The sequence below is a fragment of the Phocoena phocoena genome, chromosome 2 (assembly GCF_963924675.1).
Source record: "Phocoena phocoena chromosome 2, mPhoPho1.1, whole genome shotgun sequence".
Lineage (NCBI taxonomy): Eukaryota > Metazoa > Chordata > Mammalia > Artiodactyla > Phocoenidae > Phocoena > Phocoena phocoena.
The window spans coordinates 170,676,057-170,691,264 of NC_089220.1; the positions used below are offsets into that span (position 1 = coordinate 170,676,057).

At 54.8% G+C, this 15,208-nt stretch overlaps 1 protein-coding gene across 1 annotated transcript in view; it reads right to left on the reverse strand.

Moving 5' to 3' along the window:
* The window catches only part of DCLRE1C (DNA cross-link repair 1C), a 62,395-nt gene that overhangs the window by 25,933 nt on the left and 21,254 nt on the right, over window positions 1–15,208 (reverse strand). Inside the window, exons 5-6 of the mRNA XM_065900173.1 lie at window positions 13,965–14,020; window positions 393–494 (exon numbers count right to left, since the gene is read on the reverse strand). Of these exons, the coding sequence (XP_065756245.1) occupies window positions 393–494; window positions 13,965–14,020 (158 nt within the window). The remainder of the gene's footprint in view (window positions 1–392; window positions 495–13,964; window positions 14,021–15,208) is intronic.

Genomic DNA, 15,208 nt, shown 5'->3' on the forward strand with positions numbered 1-15,208 from the left:
TCACCTCATGGGAAATAAAATATGGATAAAATCTAAACTCTTCGTTAGAGAGAGAAAATCTAAGACATCCAAATGGATGTTCCATTTGGAATTTTTTTTTTATTAACAAATTTGTCAGGAAATGATTTCCATATAACAAAATAACACAGGTTTTGCATATGTGGTTCAGAATTGTGACCAATTCACGTAACTACTACCGCAGTCAGCACACGGAATGTCACCATTACCTCGTTTCAAGAGGAAAAGTTTGCTTTAATGTTACAAATATTATTATAATCGAGTTAGATTTCTAATAGAAACAAAGGCTCATATTTGGGGGGAGGGGGGAGAACAATAAAACCTTTAAAACAGTGCAGCCTTAACATTCAAAAATTACGTAAAGCCCAGAGTACCTGCCCCCGGAGTGCAGAAGCTCCATTCGGGCAGCTTCTCCTTTTGCCAATCTGAAGTCTCCCGTGTACAAGACGGTCCCATTGTTGCCCTGAAATAAAAACCTGCAAAGGGTACAGACCTCAGTGACTTCTAAGTCTCAGACAAAATCCTAAGAAAGCAAATATATACTAAACCCACAGCCCATGTTGCCTGCCAAGCACAGCCGCTATGATAGTGGACTTCCACAGCACTAAACCCACAGCCCATGTTGCCTGCCAAGCACAGCCGCTATGATAGTGGACCTTCCACAGCACTAAACCCACAGCCCATGTTGTCTGCCAAGCACAGCCGCTATGATAGTGGACCTTCCACAGCACTAAACCCACAGCCCATGTTGCCTGCCAAGCACAGCCGCTATGGTAGTGGACTTCCACAGCACTAAACCCACAGCCCATGTTGCCTGCCAAGCACAGCCGCTATGATAGTGGACTTCCACAGCACTAAACCCACAGCCCATGCTGCCTGCCAAGCACAGCCGCTATGATAGTGGACCTTCCACAGCACTAAACCCACAGCCCATGTTGCCTGCCAAGCACAGCCGCTATGGTAGTGGACTTCCACAGCACTAAACCCACAGCCCATGCTGCCTGCCAAGCACAGCCGCTATGGTAGTGGACTTCCACAGCACTAAACCCACAGCCCATGTTGTCTGCCAAGCACAGCCGCTATGATAGTGGACCTTCCACAGCACTAAACCCACAGCCCATGTTGCCAGCCAAGCACAGCCGCTATGACAGTGGACTTCCACAGCACTAAACCCACAGCCCATGTTGCCTGCCAAGCACAGCCGCTATGGTAGTGGACTTCCACAGCACTAAACCCACAGCCCATGTTGCCTGCCAAGCACAGCCGCTATGATAGTGGACTTCCACAGCACTAAACCCACAGCCCATGTTGCCTGCCAAGCACAGCCGCTATGATAGTGGACTTCCACAGCACTAAACCCACAGCCCATGCTGCCTGCCAAGCACAGCATCTATGGTAGTGGACTTCCACAGCACTAAACCCACAGCCCATGTTGCCTGCCAAGCACAGCCGCTATGGTAGTGGACCGTCCACAGCACTAAACCCACAGCCCATGTTGCCTGCCAAGCACAGCCGCTATGATAGTGGACTTCCACAGCACTAAACCCACAGCCCATGTTGCCTGCCAAGCACAGCCGCTATGGTAGTGGACTTCCAGAGCACTAAACCCACAGCCCATGCTGCCTGCCAAGCACAGAGGCTATGATAGTGGACCGTCCACAGCACTAAACCCACAGCCCATGTTGCCTGCCAAGCACAGCCGCTATGACAGTGGACTTCCACAGCACTAAACCCACAGCCCATGTTGCCTGCCAAGCACAGCCGCTATGATAGTGGACTTCCACAGCACTAAACCCACAGCCCATGTTGCCTGCCAAGCACAGCCGCTATGATAGTGGACCTTCCACAGCACTAAACCCACAGCCCATGTTGCCTGCCAAGCACAGCCGCTATGGTAGTGGACTTCCACAGCACTAAAACCACAGCCCATGTTGTCTGCCAAGCACAGCCGCTATGATAGTGGACTTCCACAGCACTAAACCCACAGCCCATGTTGCCTGCCAAGCACAGCCGCTATGATAGTGGACCTTCCACAGCACTAAACCCACAGCCCATGTTGTCTGCCAAGCACAGCCGCTATGATAGTGGACCTTCCACAGCACTAAACCCACAGCCCATGTTGCCTGCCAAGCACAGCCGCTATGATAGTGGACCTTCCACAGCACTAAACCCACAGCCCATGTTGTCTGCCAAGCACAGCCGCTATGATAGTGGACCTTCCACAGCACTAAACCCACAGCCCATGTTGTCTGCCAAGCACAGCCGCTATGATAGTGGACCTTCCACAGCACTAAACCCACAGCCCATGCTGCCTGCCAAGCACAGCCGCTATGATAGTGGACCTTCCACAGCACTAAACCCACAGCCCATGTTGTCTGCCAAGCACAGCCGCTATGATAGTGGACCTTCCACAGCACTAAACCCACAGCCCATGTTGTCTGCCAAGCACAGCCGCTATGATAGTGGACTTCCACAGCACTAAACCCACAGCCCATGTTGCCTGCCAAGCACAGCCGCTATGATAGTGGACCTTCCACAGCACTAAACCCACAGCCCATGCTGCCTGCCAAGCACAGCCGCTATGACAGTGGACCTTCCACAGCACTAAACCCACAGCCCATGTTGTCTGCCAAGCACAGCCGCTATGATAGTGGACTTCCACAGCACTAAACCCACAGCCCATGCTGCCTGCCAAGCACAGCCGCTATGATAGTGGACCTTCCACAGCACTAAACCCACAGCCCATGTTGTCTGCCAAGCACAGCCGCTATGATAGTGGACCTTCCACAGCACTAAACCCACAGCCCATGCTGCCTGCCAAGCACAGCCGCTATGACAGTGGACCTTCCACAGCACTAAACCCACAGCCCATGTTGCCTGCCAAGCACAGCCGCTATGATAGTGGACCTTCCACAGCACTAAACCCACAGCCCATGTTGTCTGCCAAGCACAGCCGCTATGATAGTGGACCTTCCACAGCACTAAACCCACAGCCCATGTTGTCTGCCAAGCACAGCCGCTATGATAGTGGACCTTCCACAGCACTAAACCCACAGCCCATGTTGTCTGCCAAGCACAGCCGCTATGATAGTGGACCTTCCACAGCACTAAACCCACAGCCCATGTTGCCTGCCAAGCACAGCCGCTATGACAGTGGACTTCCACAGCACTAAACCCACAGCCCATGTTGTCTGCCAAGCACAGCCGCTATGATAGTGGACCTTCCACAGCACTAAACCCACAGCCCATGTTGTCTGCCAAGCACAGCCGCTATGATAGTGGACCTTCCACAGCACTAAACCCACAGCCCATGTTGTCTGCCAAGCACAGCCGCTATGATAGTGGACCTTCCACAGCACTAAACCCACAGCCCATGTTGCCTGCCAAGCACAGCCGCTATGACAGTGGACTTCCACAGCACTAAACCCACAGCCCATGCTGCCTGCCAAGCACAGCCGCTATGGTAGTGGACTTCCACAGCACTAAACCCACAGCACACGTTTCCTGCCAAGCACAGCCGCTATGATAGTGGACTTCCACAGCACTAAACCCACAGCCCATGTTGCCTGCCAAGCACAGCCGCTATGATAGTGGACTTCCACAGCACTAAACCCACAGCCCATGTTGCCTGCCAAGCACAGCCGCTATGGTAGTGGACTTCCACAGCACTAAACCCACAGCCCATGTTGCCTGCCAAGCACAGCCGCTATGACAGTGGACTTCCACAGCACTAAACCCGCAGCCCATGTTGCCTGCCAAGCACAGCCGCTATGGTAGTGGACCGTCCACAGCACTAAACCCACAGCCCATGCTGCCTGCCAAGCACAGCCGCTATGGTAGTGGACCGTCCACAGCACTAAACCCACAGCCCATGCTGCCTGCCAAGCACAGCCGCTATGGTAGTGGACTTGCACAGCACTAAACCAACAGCCCATGTTGCCTGCCAAGCACAGCCGCTATGATAGTGGACCTTCCACAGCACTAAACCCACAGCCCATGTTGTCTGCCAAGCACAGCCGCTATGATAGTGGACCTTCCACAGCACTAAACCCACAGCCCATGCTGCCTGCCAAGCACAGCCGCTATGGTAGTGGACTTCCACAGCACTAAACCCACAGCCCATGTTGCCTGCCAAGCACAGCCGCTATGACAGTGGACTTCCACAGCACTAAACCCACAGCCCATGTTGCCTGCCAAGCACAGCCGCTATGGTAGTGGACTTCCACAGCACTAAACCCACAGCCCATGTTGCCTGCCAAGCACAGCCGCTATGATAGTGGACTTCCACAGCACTAAACCCACAGCCCATGTTGCCTGCCAAGCACTGCCGCTATGGTAGTGGACTTCCACAGCACTAAACCCACAGCCCATGCTGCCTGCCAAGCACAGCCGCTATGGTAGTGGACTTCCACAGCACTAAACCCACAGCCCATGTTGCCTGCCAAGCACTGCCGCTATGACAGTGGACTTCCACAGCACTAAACCCACAGCCCATGCTGCCTGCCAAGCACAGCCGCTATGGTAGTGGACTTCCACAGCACTAAACCCACAGCCCATGTTGCCTGCCAAGCACAGCCGCTATGGTAGTGGACCGTCCACAGCACTAAACCCACAGCCCATGCTGCCTGCCAAGCACAGCCGCTATGATAGTGGACTTCCACAGCACTAAACCCACAGCCCATGTTGCCTGCCAAGCACAGCCGCTATGATAGTGGACTTCCACAGCACTAAACCCACAGCCCATGCTGCCTGCCAAGCACAGCCGCTATGGTAGTGGACTTCCACAGCACTAAACCCACAGCCCATGCTGCCTGCCAAGCACAGCCGCTATGGTAGTGGACCGTCCACAGCACTAAACCCACAGCCCATGTTGCCTGCCAAGCACAGCCGCTATGATAGTGGACTTCCACAGCACTAAACCCACAGCCCATGCTGCCTGCCAAGCACAGCCGCTATGGTAGTGGACCGTCCACAGCACTAAACCCACAGCCCATGTTGCCTGCCAAGCACAGCCGCTATGGTAGTGGACCGTCCACAGCACTAAACCCACAGCCCATGCTGCCTGCCAAGCACAGCCGCTATGGTAGTGGACCGTCCACAGCACTAAACCCACAGCCCATGCTGCCTGCCAAGCACAGCCGCTATGATAGTGGACTTCCACAGCACTAAACCCACAGCCCATGCTGCCTGCCAAGCACAGCCGCTATGGTAGTGGACTTCCACAGCACTAAACCCACAGCCCATGTTGCCTGCCAAGCACAGCCGCTATGATAGTGGACTTCCACAGCACTAAACCCACAGCCCATGTTGCCTGCCAAGCACAGCCGCTATGATAGTGGACTTCCACAGCACTAAACCCACAGCCCATGTTGCCTGCGAAGCACAGCCGCTATGACAGTGGACTTCCACAGCACTAAACCCACAGCCCATGCTGCCTGCCAAGCACAGCCGCTATGGTAGTGGACTTGCACAGCACTAAACCCACAGCCCATGTTGCCTGCCAAGCACAGCCGCTATGATAGTGGACTTCCACAGCACTAAACCCACAGCCCATGTTGCCTGCCAAGCACAGCCGCTATGGTAGTGGACCGTCCACAGCACTAAACCCACAGCCCATGTTGCCTGCCAAGCACAGCCGCTATGGTAGTGGACTTCCACAGCACTAAACCCACAGCCCATGCTGCCTGCCAAGCACAGCCGCTATGGTAGTGGACCGTCCACAGCACTAAACCCACAGCCCATGCTGCCTGCCAAGCACAGCCGCTATGGTAGTGGACTTGCACAGCACTAAACCCACAGCCCATGTTGCCTGCCAAGCACAGCCGCTTTGGTAGTGGACCGTCCACAGCACTAAACCCGCAGCCCATGTTGCCTGCCAAGCACAGCCGCTATGATAGTGGACCTTCCACAGCACTAAACCCACAGCCCATGCTGCCTGCCAAGCACAGCCGCTATGGTAGTGGACTTCCACAGCACTAAACCCACAGCCCATGTTGCCTGCCAAGCACAGCCGCTATGACAGTGGACTTCCACAGCACTAAACCCACAGCCCATGTTGCCTGCCAAGCACAGCCGCTATGGTAGTGGACTTCCACAGCACTAAACCCACAGCCCATGTTGCCTGCCAAGCACAGCCGCTATGATAGTGGACTTCCACAGCACTAAACCCACAGCCCATGTTGCCTGCCAAGCACTGCCGCTATGGTAGTGGACTTCCACAGCACTAAACCCACAGCCCATGCTGCCTGCCAAGCACAGCCGCTATGGTAGTGGACTTCCACAGCACTAAACCCACAGCCCATGTTGCCTGCCAAGCACTGCCGCTATGACAGTGGACTTCCACAGCACTAAACCCACAGCCCATGCTGCCTGCCAAGCACAGCCGCTATGGTAGTGGACTTCCACAGCACTAAACCCACAGCCCATGTTGCCTGCCAAGCACAGCCGCTATGGTAGTGGACCGTCCACAGCACTAAACCCACAGCCCATGCTGCCTGCCAAGCACAGCCGCTATGATAGTGGACTTCCACAGCACTAAACCCACAGCCCATGTTGCCTGCCAAGCACTGCCGCTATGACAGTGGACTTCCACAGCACTAAACCCACAGCCCATGCTGCCTGCCAAGCACAGCCGCTATGGTAGTGGACTTCCACAGCACTAAACCCACAGCCCATGCTGCCTGCCAAGCACAGCCGCTATGGTAGTGGACCGTCCACAGCACTAAACCCACAGCCCATGCTGCCTGCCAAGCACAGCCGCTATGATAGTGGACTTCCACAGCACTAAACCCACAGCCCATGTTGCCTGCCAAGCACAGCCGCTATGATAGTGGACTTCCACAGCACTAAACCCACAGCCCATGTTGCCTGCCAAGCACAGCCGCTATGATAGTGGACTTCCACAGCACTAAACCCACAGCCCATGTTGCCTGCCAAGCACAGCCGCTATGACAGTGGACTTCCACAGCACTAAACCCACAGCCCATGCTGCCTGCCAAGCACTGCCGCTATGGTAGTGGACTTCCACAGCACTAAACCCACAGCCCATGTTGCCTGCCAAGCACAGCCGCTATGGTAGTGGACTTCCACAGCACTAAACCCACAGCCCATGCTGCCTGCCAAGCACAGCCGCTATGACAGTGGACTTCCACAGCACTAAACCCACAGCCCATGCTGCCTGCCAAGCACTGCCGCTATGGTAGTGGACTTCCACAGCACTAAACCCACAGCCCATGTTGCCTGCCAAGCACAGCCGCTATTACAGTGGACTTCCACAGCACTAAACCCACAGCCCATGCTGCCTGCCAAGCACTGCCGCTATGGTAGTGGACTTCCACAGCACTAAACCCACAGCCCATGCTGCCTGCCAAGCACAGCCGCTATGATAGTGGACCGTCCACAGCACTAAACCCACAGCCCATGTTGCCTGCCAAGCACAGCCGCTATGATAGTGGACTTCCACAGCACTAAACCCACAGCCCATGCTGCCTGCCAAGCACAGCCGCTATGGTAGTGGACCGTCCACAGCACTAAACCCACAGCCCATGTTGCCTGCCAAGCACAGCCGCTATGGTAGTGGACCGTCCACAGCACTAAACCCACAGCCCATGTTGCCTGCCAAGCACAGCCGCTATGGTAGTGGACTTCCACAGCACTAAACCCACAGCCCATGCTGCCTGCCAAGCACAGCCGCTATGGTAGTGGACCGTCCACAGCACTAAACCCACAGCCCATGCTGCCTGCCAAGCACAGCCGCTATGATAGTGGACTTCCACAGCACTAAACCCACAGCCCATGCTGCCTGCCAAGCACAGCCGCTATGGTAGTGGACTTCCACAGCACTAAACCCACAGCCCATGTTGCCTGCCAAGCACAGCCGCTATGATAGTGGACTTCCACAGCACTAAACCCACAGCCCATGTTGCCTGCCAAGCACAGCCGCTATGATAGTGGACCTTCCACAGCACTAAACCCACAGCCCATGTTGTCTGCCAAGCACAGCCGCTATGATAGTGGACCGTCCACAGCACTAAACCCACAGCCCATGTTGCCTGCCAAGCACAGCCGCTATGATAGTGGACTTCCACAGCACTAAACCCACAGCCCATGTTGCCTGCGAAGCACAGCCGCTATGACAGTGGACTTCCACAGCACTAAACCCACAGCCCATGCTGCCTGCCAAGCACAGCCGCTATGGTAGTGGACTTGCACAGCACTAAACCCACAGCCCATGTTGCCTGCCAAGCACAGCCGCTATGATAGTGGACTTCCACAGCACTAAACCCACAGCCCATGTTGCCTGCCAAGCACAGCCGCTATGGTAGTGGACCGTCCACAGCACTAAACCCACAGCCCATGTTGCCTGCCAAGCACAGCCGCTATGGTAGTGGACTTCCACAGCACTAAACCCACAGCCCATGCTGCCTGCCAAGCACAGCCGCTATGGTAGTGGACCGTCCACAGCACTAAACCCACAGCCCATGCTGCCTGCCAAGCACAGCCGCTATGGTAGTGGACTTGCACAGCACTAAACCCACAGCCCATGTTGCCTGCCAAGCACAGCCGCTTTGGTAGTGGACCGTCCACAGCACTAAACCCGCAGCCCATGTTGCCTGCCAAGCACAGCCGCTATGATAGTGGACTTCCACAGCACTAAACCCACAGCCCATGTTGCCTGCCAAGCACAGCCGCTATGATAGTGGACTTCCACAGCACTAAACCCACAGCCCATGCTGCCTGCCAAGCACAGCCGCTATGGTAGTGGACCGTCCACAGCACTAAACCCACAGCCCATGCTGCCTGCCAAGCACAGCCGCTATGATAGTGGACTTCCACAGCACTAAACCCACAGCCCATGTTGCCTGCCAAGCACAGCCGCTATGATAGTGGACTTCCACAGCACTAAACCCACAGCCCATGTTGCCTGCCAAGCACAGCTGCTATGATAGTGGAATTCCACAGCACTAAACCCACAGCCCATGCTGCCTGCCAAGCACAGCCGCTATGGTAGTGGACTTCCACAGCACTAAACCCACAGCCCATGTTGCCTGCCAAGCACAGCCGCTATGATAGTGGACTTCCACAGCACTAAACCCACAGCCCATGTTGCCTGCCAAGCACAGCCGCTATGATAGTGGACCTTCCACAGCACTAAACCCACAGCCCATGTTGTCTGCCAAGCACAGCCGCTATGGTAGTGGACCGTCCACAGCACTAAACCCACAGCCCATGTTGCCTGCCAAGCACAGCCGCTATGATAGTGGACTTCCACAGCACTAAACCCACAGCCCATGTTGCCTGCGAAGCACAGCCGCTATGACAGTGGACTTCCACAGCACTAAACCCACAGCCCATGCTGCCTGCCAAGCACAGCCGCTATGGTAGTGGACTTGCACAGCACTAAACCCACAGCCCATGTTGCCTGCCAAGCACAGCCGCTATGATAGTGGACTTCCACAGCACTAAACCCACAGCCCATGTTGCCTGCCAAGCACAGCCGCTATGGTAGTGGACCGTCCACAGCACTAAACCCACAGCCCATGTTGCCTGCCAAGCACAGCCGCTATGGTAGTGGACTTCCACAGCACTAAACCCACAGCCCATGCTGCCTGCCAAGCACAGCCGCTATGGTAGTGGACCATCCACAGCACTAAACCCACAGCCCATGCTGCCTGCCAAGCACAGCCGCTATGGTAGTGGACCGTCCACAGCACTAAACCCACAGCCCATGTTGCCTGCCAAGCACAGCCGCTATGGTAGTGGACCGCCCACAGCACTAAACCCACAGCCCATGCTGCCTGCCAAGCACAGCCGCTATGGTAGTGGACCTTCCACAGCACTAAACCCACAGCCCATGCTGCCTGCCAAGCACAGCCGCTTTGGTAGTGGACCGTCCACAGCACTAAACCCGCAGCCCATGTTGCCTGCCAAGCACAGCCGCTATGATAGTGGACTTCCACAGCACTAAACCCACAGCCCATGTTGCCTGCCAAGCACAGCCGCTATGATAGTGGACTTCCACAGCACTAAACCCACAGCCCATGCTGCCTGCCAAGCACAGCCGCTATGGTAGTGGACCGTCCACAGCACTAAACCCACAGCCCATGCTGCCTGCCAAGCACAGCCGCTATGATAGTGGACTTCCACAGCACTAAACCCACAGCCCATGTTGCCTGCCAAGCACAGCCGCTATGATAGTGGACTTCCACAGCACTAAACCCACAGCCCATGTTGCCTGCCAAGCACAGCCGCTATGACAGTGGACTTCCACAGCACTAAACCCACAGCCCATGCTGCCTGCCAAGCACTGCCGCTATGGTAGTGGACTTCCACAGCACTAAACCCACAGCCATTGTTGCCTGCCAAGCACAGCCGCTATGGTAGTGGACTTCCACAGCACTAAACCCACAGCCCATGCTGCCTGCCAAGCACAGCCGCTATGATAGTGGACCTTCCACAGCACTAAACCCACAGCCCATGCTGCCTGCCAAGCACTGCCGCTATGGTAGTGGACTTCCACAGCACTAAACCCACAGCCCATGTTGCCTGCCAAGCACAGCCGCTATGACAGTGGACTTCCACAGCACTAAACCCACAGCCCATGCTGCCTGCCAAGCACTGCCGCTATGGTAGTGGACTTCCACAGCACTAAACCCACAGCCCATGCTGCCTGCCAAGCACAGCCGCTATGGTAGTGGACCGTCCACAGCACTAAACCCACAGCCCATGTTGCCTGCCAAGCACAGCCGCTATGATAGTGGACCGTCCACAGCACTAAACCCACAGCCCATGCTGCCTGCCAAGCACAGCCGCTATGGTAGTGGACTTCCACAGCACTAAACCCACAGCCCATGTTGCCTGCCAAGCACAGCCGCTATGGTAGTGGACCGTCCACAGCACTAAACCCACAGCCCATGTTGCCTGCCAAGCACAGCCGCTATGGTAGTGGACTTCCACAGCACTAAACCCACAGCCCATGCTGCCTGCCAAGCACAGCCGCTATGGTAGTGGACCGTCCACAGCACTAAACCCACAGCCCATGCTGCCTGCCAAGCACAGCCGCTATGGTAGTGGACTTGCACAGCACTAAACCCACAGCCCATGCTGCCTGCCAAGCACAGCCGCTATGATAGTGGACTTCCACAGCACTAAACCCACAGCCCATGTTGCCTGCCAAGCACAGCTGCTATGATAGTGGACTTCCACAGCACTAAACCCACAGCCCATGCTGCCTGCCAAGCACAGCCGCTATGGTAGTGGACTTCCACAGCACTAAACCCACAGCCCATGTTGCCTGCCAAGCACAGCCGCTATGATAGTGGACTTCCACAGCACTAAACCCACAGCCCATGTTGCCTGCCAAGCACAGCCGCTATGGTAGTGGACCGTCCACAGCACTAAACCCACAGCCCATGCTGCCTGCCAAGCACAGCCGCTATGGTAGTGGACTTGCACAGCACTAAACCCACAGCCCATGTTGCCTGCCAAGCACAGCCGCTTTGGTAGTGGACCGTCCACAGCACTAAACCCGCAGCCCATGTTGCCTGCCAAGCACAGCCGCTATGATAGTGGACTTCCACAGCACTAAACCCACAGCCCATGTTGCCTGCCAAGCACAGCCGCTATGACAGTGGACTTCCACAGCACTAAACCCACAGCCCATGCTGCCTGCCAAGCACAGCCGCTATGGTAGTGGACCGTCCACAGCACTAAACCCACAGCCCATGTTGCCTGCCAAGCACAGCCGCTATGGTAGTGGACTTCCACAGCACTAAACCCACAGCCCATGCTGCCTGCCAAGCACAGCCGCTATGGTAGTGGACTTGCACAGCACTAAACCCACAGCCCATGTTGCCTGCCAAGCACAGCCGCTATGATAGTGGACTTCCACAGCACTAAACCCACAGCCCATGTTGCCTGCCAAGCACAGCCGCTATGGTAGTGGACTTGCACAGCACTAAACCCACAGCCCATGTTGCCTGCCAAGCACAGCCGCTATGATAGTGGACCGTCCACAGCACTAAACCCACAGCCCATGTTGCCTGCCAAGCACAGCCGCTATGATAGTGGACTTCCACAGCACTAAACCCACAGCCCATGTTGCCTGCCAAGCACAGCCGCTATGGTAGTGGACCGTCCACAGCACTAAACCCACAGCCCATGTTGCCTGCCAAGCACAGCCGCTATGGTAGTGGACTTGCACAGCACTAAACCCACAGCCCATGTTGCCTGCCAAGCACAGCCGCTATGGTAGTGGACCGTCCACAGCACTAAACCCACAGCCCATGTTGCCTGCCAAGCACAGCCGCTATGATAGTGGACTTCCACAGCACTAAACCCACAGCCCATGTTGCCTGCCAAGCACAGCCGCTATGGTAGTGGACCGTCCACAGCACTAAACCCACAGCCCATGTTGCCTGCCAAGCACAGCCGCTATGGTAGTGGACCGTCCACAGCACTAAACCCACAGCCCATGCTGCCTGCCAAGCACAGCCGCTATGGTAGTGGACTTCCACAGCACTAAACCCACAGCCCATGCTGCCTGCCAAGCACAGCCGCTATGGTAGTGGACTTCCACAGCACTAAACCCACAGCCCATGTTGCCTGCCAAGCACAGCCCCTATGACAGTGGACTTCCACAGCACTAAACCCACAGCCCATGTTGCCTGCCAAGCACAGCCGCTATGACAGTGGACTTCCACAGCACTAAACCCACAGCCCATGTTGCCTGCCAAGCACAGCCGCTATGGTAGTGGACTTCCACAGCACTAAACCCACAGCCCATGTTGCCTGCCAAGCACAGCCGCTATGATAGTGGACTTCCACAGCACTAAACCCACAGCCCATGTTGCCTGCCAAGCACAGCCGCTATGATAGTGGACCTTCCACAGCACTAAACCCACAGCCCATGTTGTCTGCCAAGCAGAGCCGCTATGATAGTGGACCTTCCACAGCACTAAACCCACAGCCCATGTTGCCTGCCAAGCACAGCCGCTATGATAGTGGACCTTCCACAGCACTAAACCCACAGCCCATGTTGTCTGCCAAGCACAGCCGCTATGATAGTGGACCGTCCACAGCACTAAACCCACAGCCCATGTTGCCTGCCAAGCACAGCCGCTATGGTAGTGGACTTCCACAGCACTAAACCCACAGCCCATGTTGCCTGCCAAGCACAGCCGCTATGATAGTGGACTTCCACAGCACTAAACCCACAGCCCATGCTGCCTGCCAAGCACAGCCGCTATGGTAGTGGACTTGCACAGCACTAAACCCACAGCCCATGTTGCCTGCCAAGCACAGCCGCTATGATAGTGGACTTCCACAGCACTAAACCCACAGCCCATGTTGCCTGCCAAGCACAGCCGCTATGGTAGTGGACCGTCCACAGCACTAAACCCACAGCCCATGTTGCCTGCCAAGCACAGCCGCTATGATAGTGGACTTCCACAGCACTAAACCCACAGCCCATGTTGCCTGCCAAGCACAGCCGCTATGACAGTGGACTTCCACAGCACTAAACCCACAGCAGGCACGTGGCTGCACCTCTTCCCAAAGGGGGAAAATAATAACATGATGGAGATATCGCTGAGTTTGCAAGAAATGTCCTCTGAAATACATCAGCACCTTCCACTGTGTACTGAGATCATCCCTGCTCATGAGAAAAATGAGCTGCAGGAAGCACTTGGCAAAATCCATGTGATGGGAAAATGCAAAGCCAGTGGAAAGACTGCTACTGAAGACTTCCACTGTAAGAAAGCCACGTTTCGAACGTGACCTGCACCTCAGTCCCCCAAGTTCAATTTGGAAGCAAAGATTACAGGAATTGCCATCATAAGACGCGAACCTCCCTGTACAGGTTATTTTCTAGACCCTACAAGTTTATTTCTACAAATATAATACATATCTACACAAAATAAATGGGCAAAATAGATGAGCCCGCTTACATAACTGATCCTGGGCAATGACCAGCTGGTAAGAGAGTCACAACAATCTCTTCCTTCTAAAAAGAAAATAAAAGAAGAAAATAATAATCATACAAGTTATCATTAGGACCCAGCTAAACAAAGCCCTCCTGAATACAACACACACAACTACTTCCCAAGAACGTGGTGTGCCTTTCTCCTCATTTCCCCACTCTCCAAACCCCGGAAACAAGTGGAATCCTCACCCACAAACAAATGGTTAAACGTAGAGTCACAGTGTGACACAGCAATTCCACTCTTGGGTATACACGCGAGAGACGCGAAAACTTAGGTCCACACAAAATGCGAATGTTCACCGCAGCATTATTCACACTAGCCAGAGTAGAAGCAGCCAAAGTGTCTATTGGCTGACGATTGAACCGGCAAAATGTGGTCTAGCCATACGATGGAATATTCTTTGGCCAAAAAAAGAAATGAAGAACTGATACATCCTACAGCATGGATAAACACTGAAAGCATTATGCAAAGTGAAAGAAGTCACGAAAGACCGCATACTGCATGAGTCCATTTAAATACGATGTCCAGAATGGGCAAATCCATAGAGACTTACACTAGACTAGCAGTGGCCAGGAGCTGGGGGGAGGGAGAAACAGGGTCCCGTATTTCTTTCTGGGCAATGAAAATATTCTGAAATTGATTGTGGTGATGGATACACAACTCTGTGAATACACTAAAAGCCATTGAATAGTGTACTTTAACTGGGGTGAATGGTACGGTATGTGAATTATGTCTCAATAAAGCTGTTATTTAAAAAAATAAAAATAAAAAGGAATTCCCTGGCAGTCAAGTGGTTAGAACTCCACGCTTCCACTGCAGGGAGCACGGGTTCAATCCCTGGTCAGGGTACTAGGTTCCTGCAAGCCGCATGGACAGTTAAAAAAAAAAAAGTCTGATGCAGCCTGGTCCCAAGTCACCATGCAGCACGCTGTACTGTCCTGTTAGGCGGAGCCTCATGGGCACTACAGCCTCTCGGGGCTCAGTACGTGGTGGGGCAGAGCTCTGGATGCGTCAGCTCCCCACTCGACCATGGTAACTCCCCCTGGATGTCTGACATCGTTCGTTCCAAAGGCCCTTTAGAAGGGGCTTTCTCGCTGGTTGGAGCTGGAGACACACAAGTCTCAGTGGGAGAGCAGAAATGGAAAGGACAAGAGCGGGGTGGCTGGACTCAGCTCACCAAGAGCTACCTGCCGCCCAGTGCCCGATTC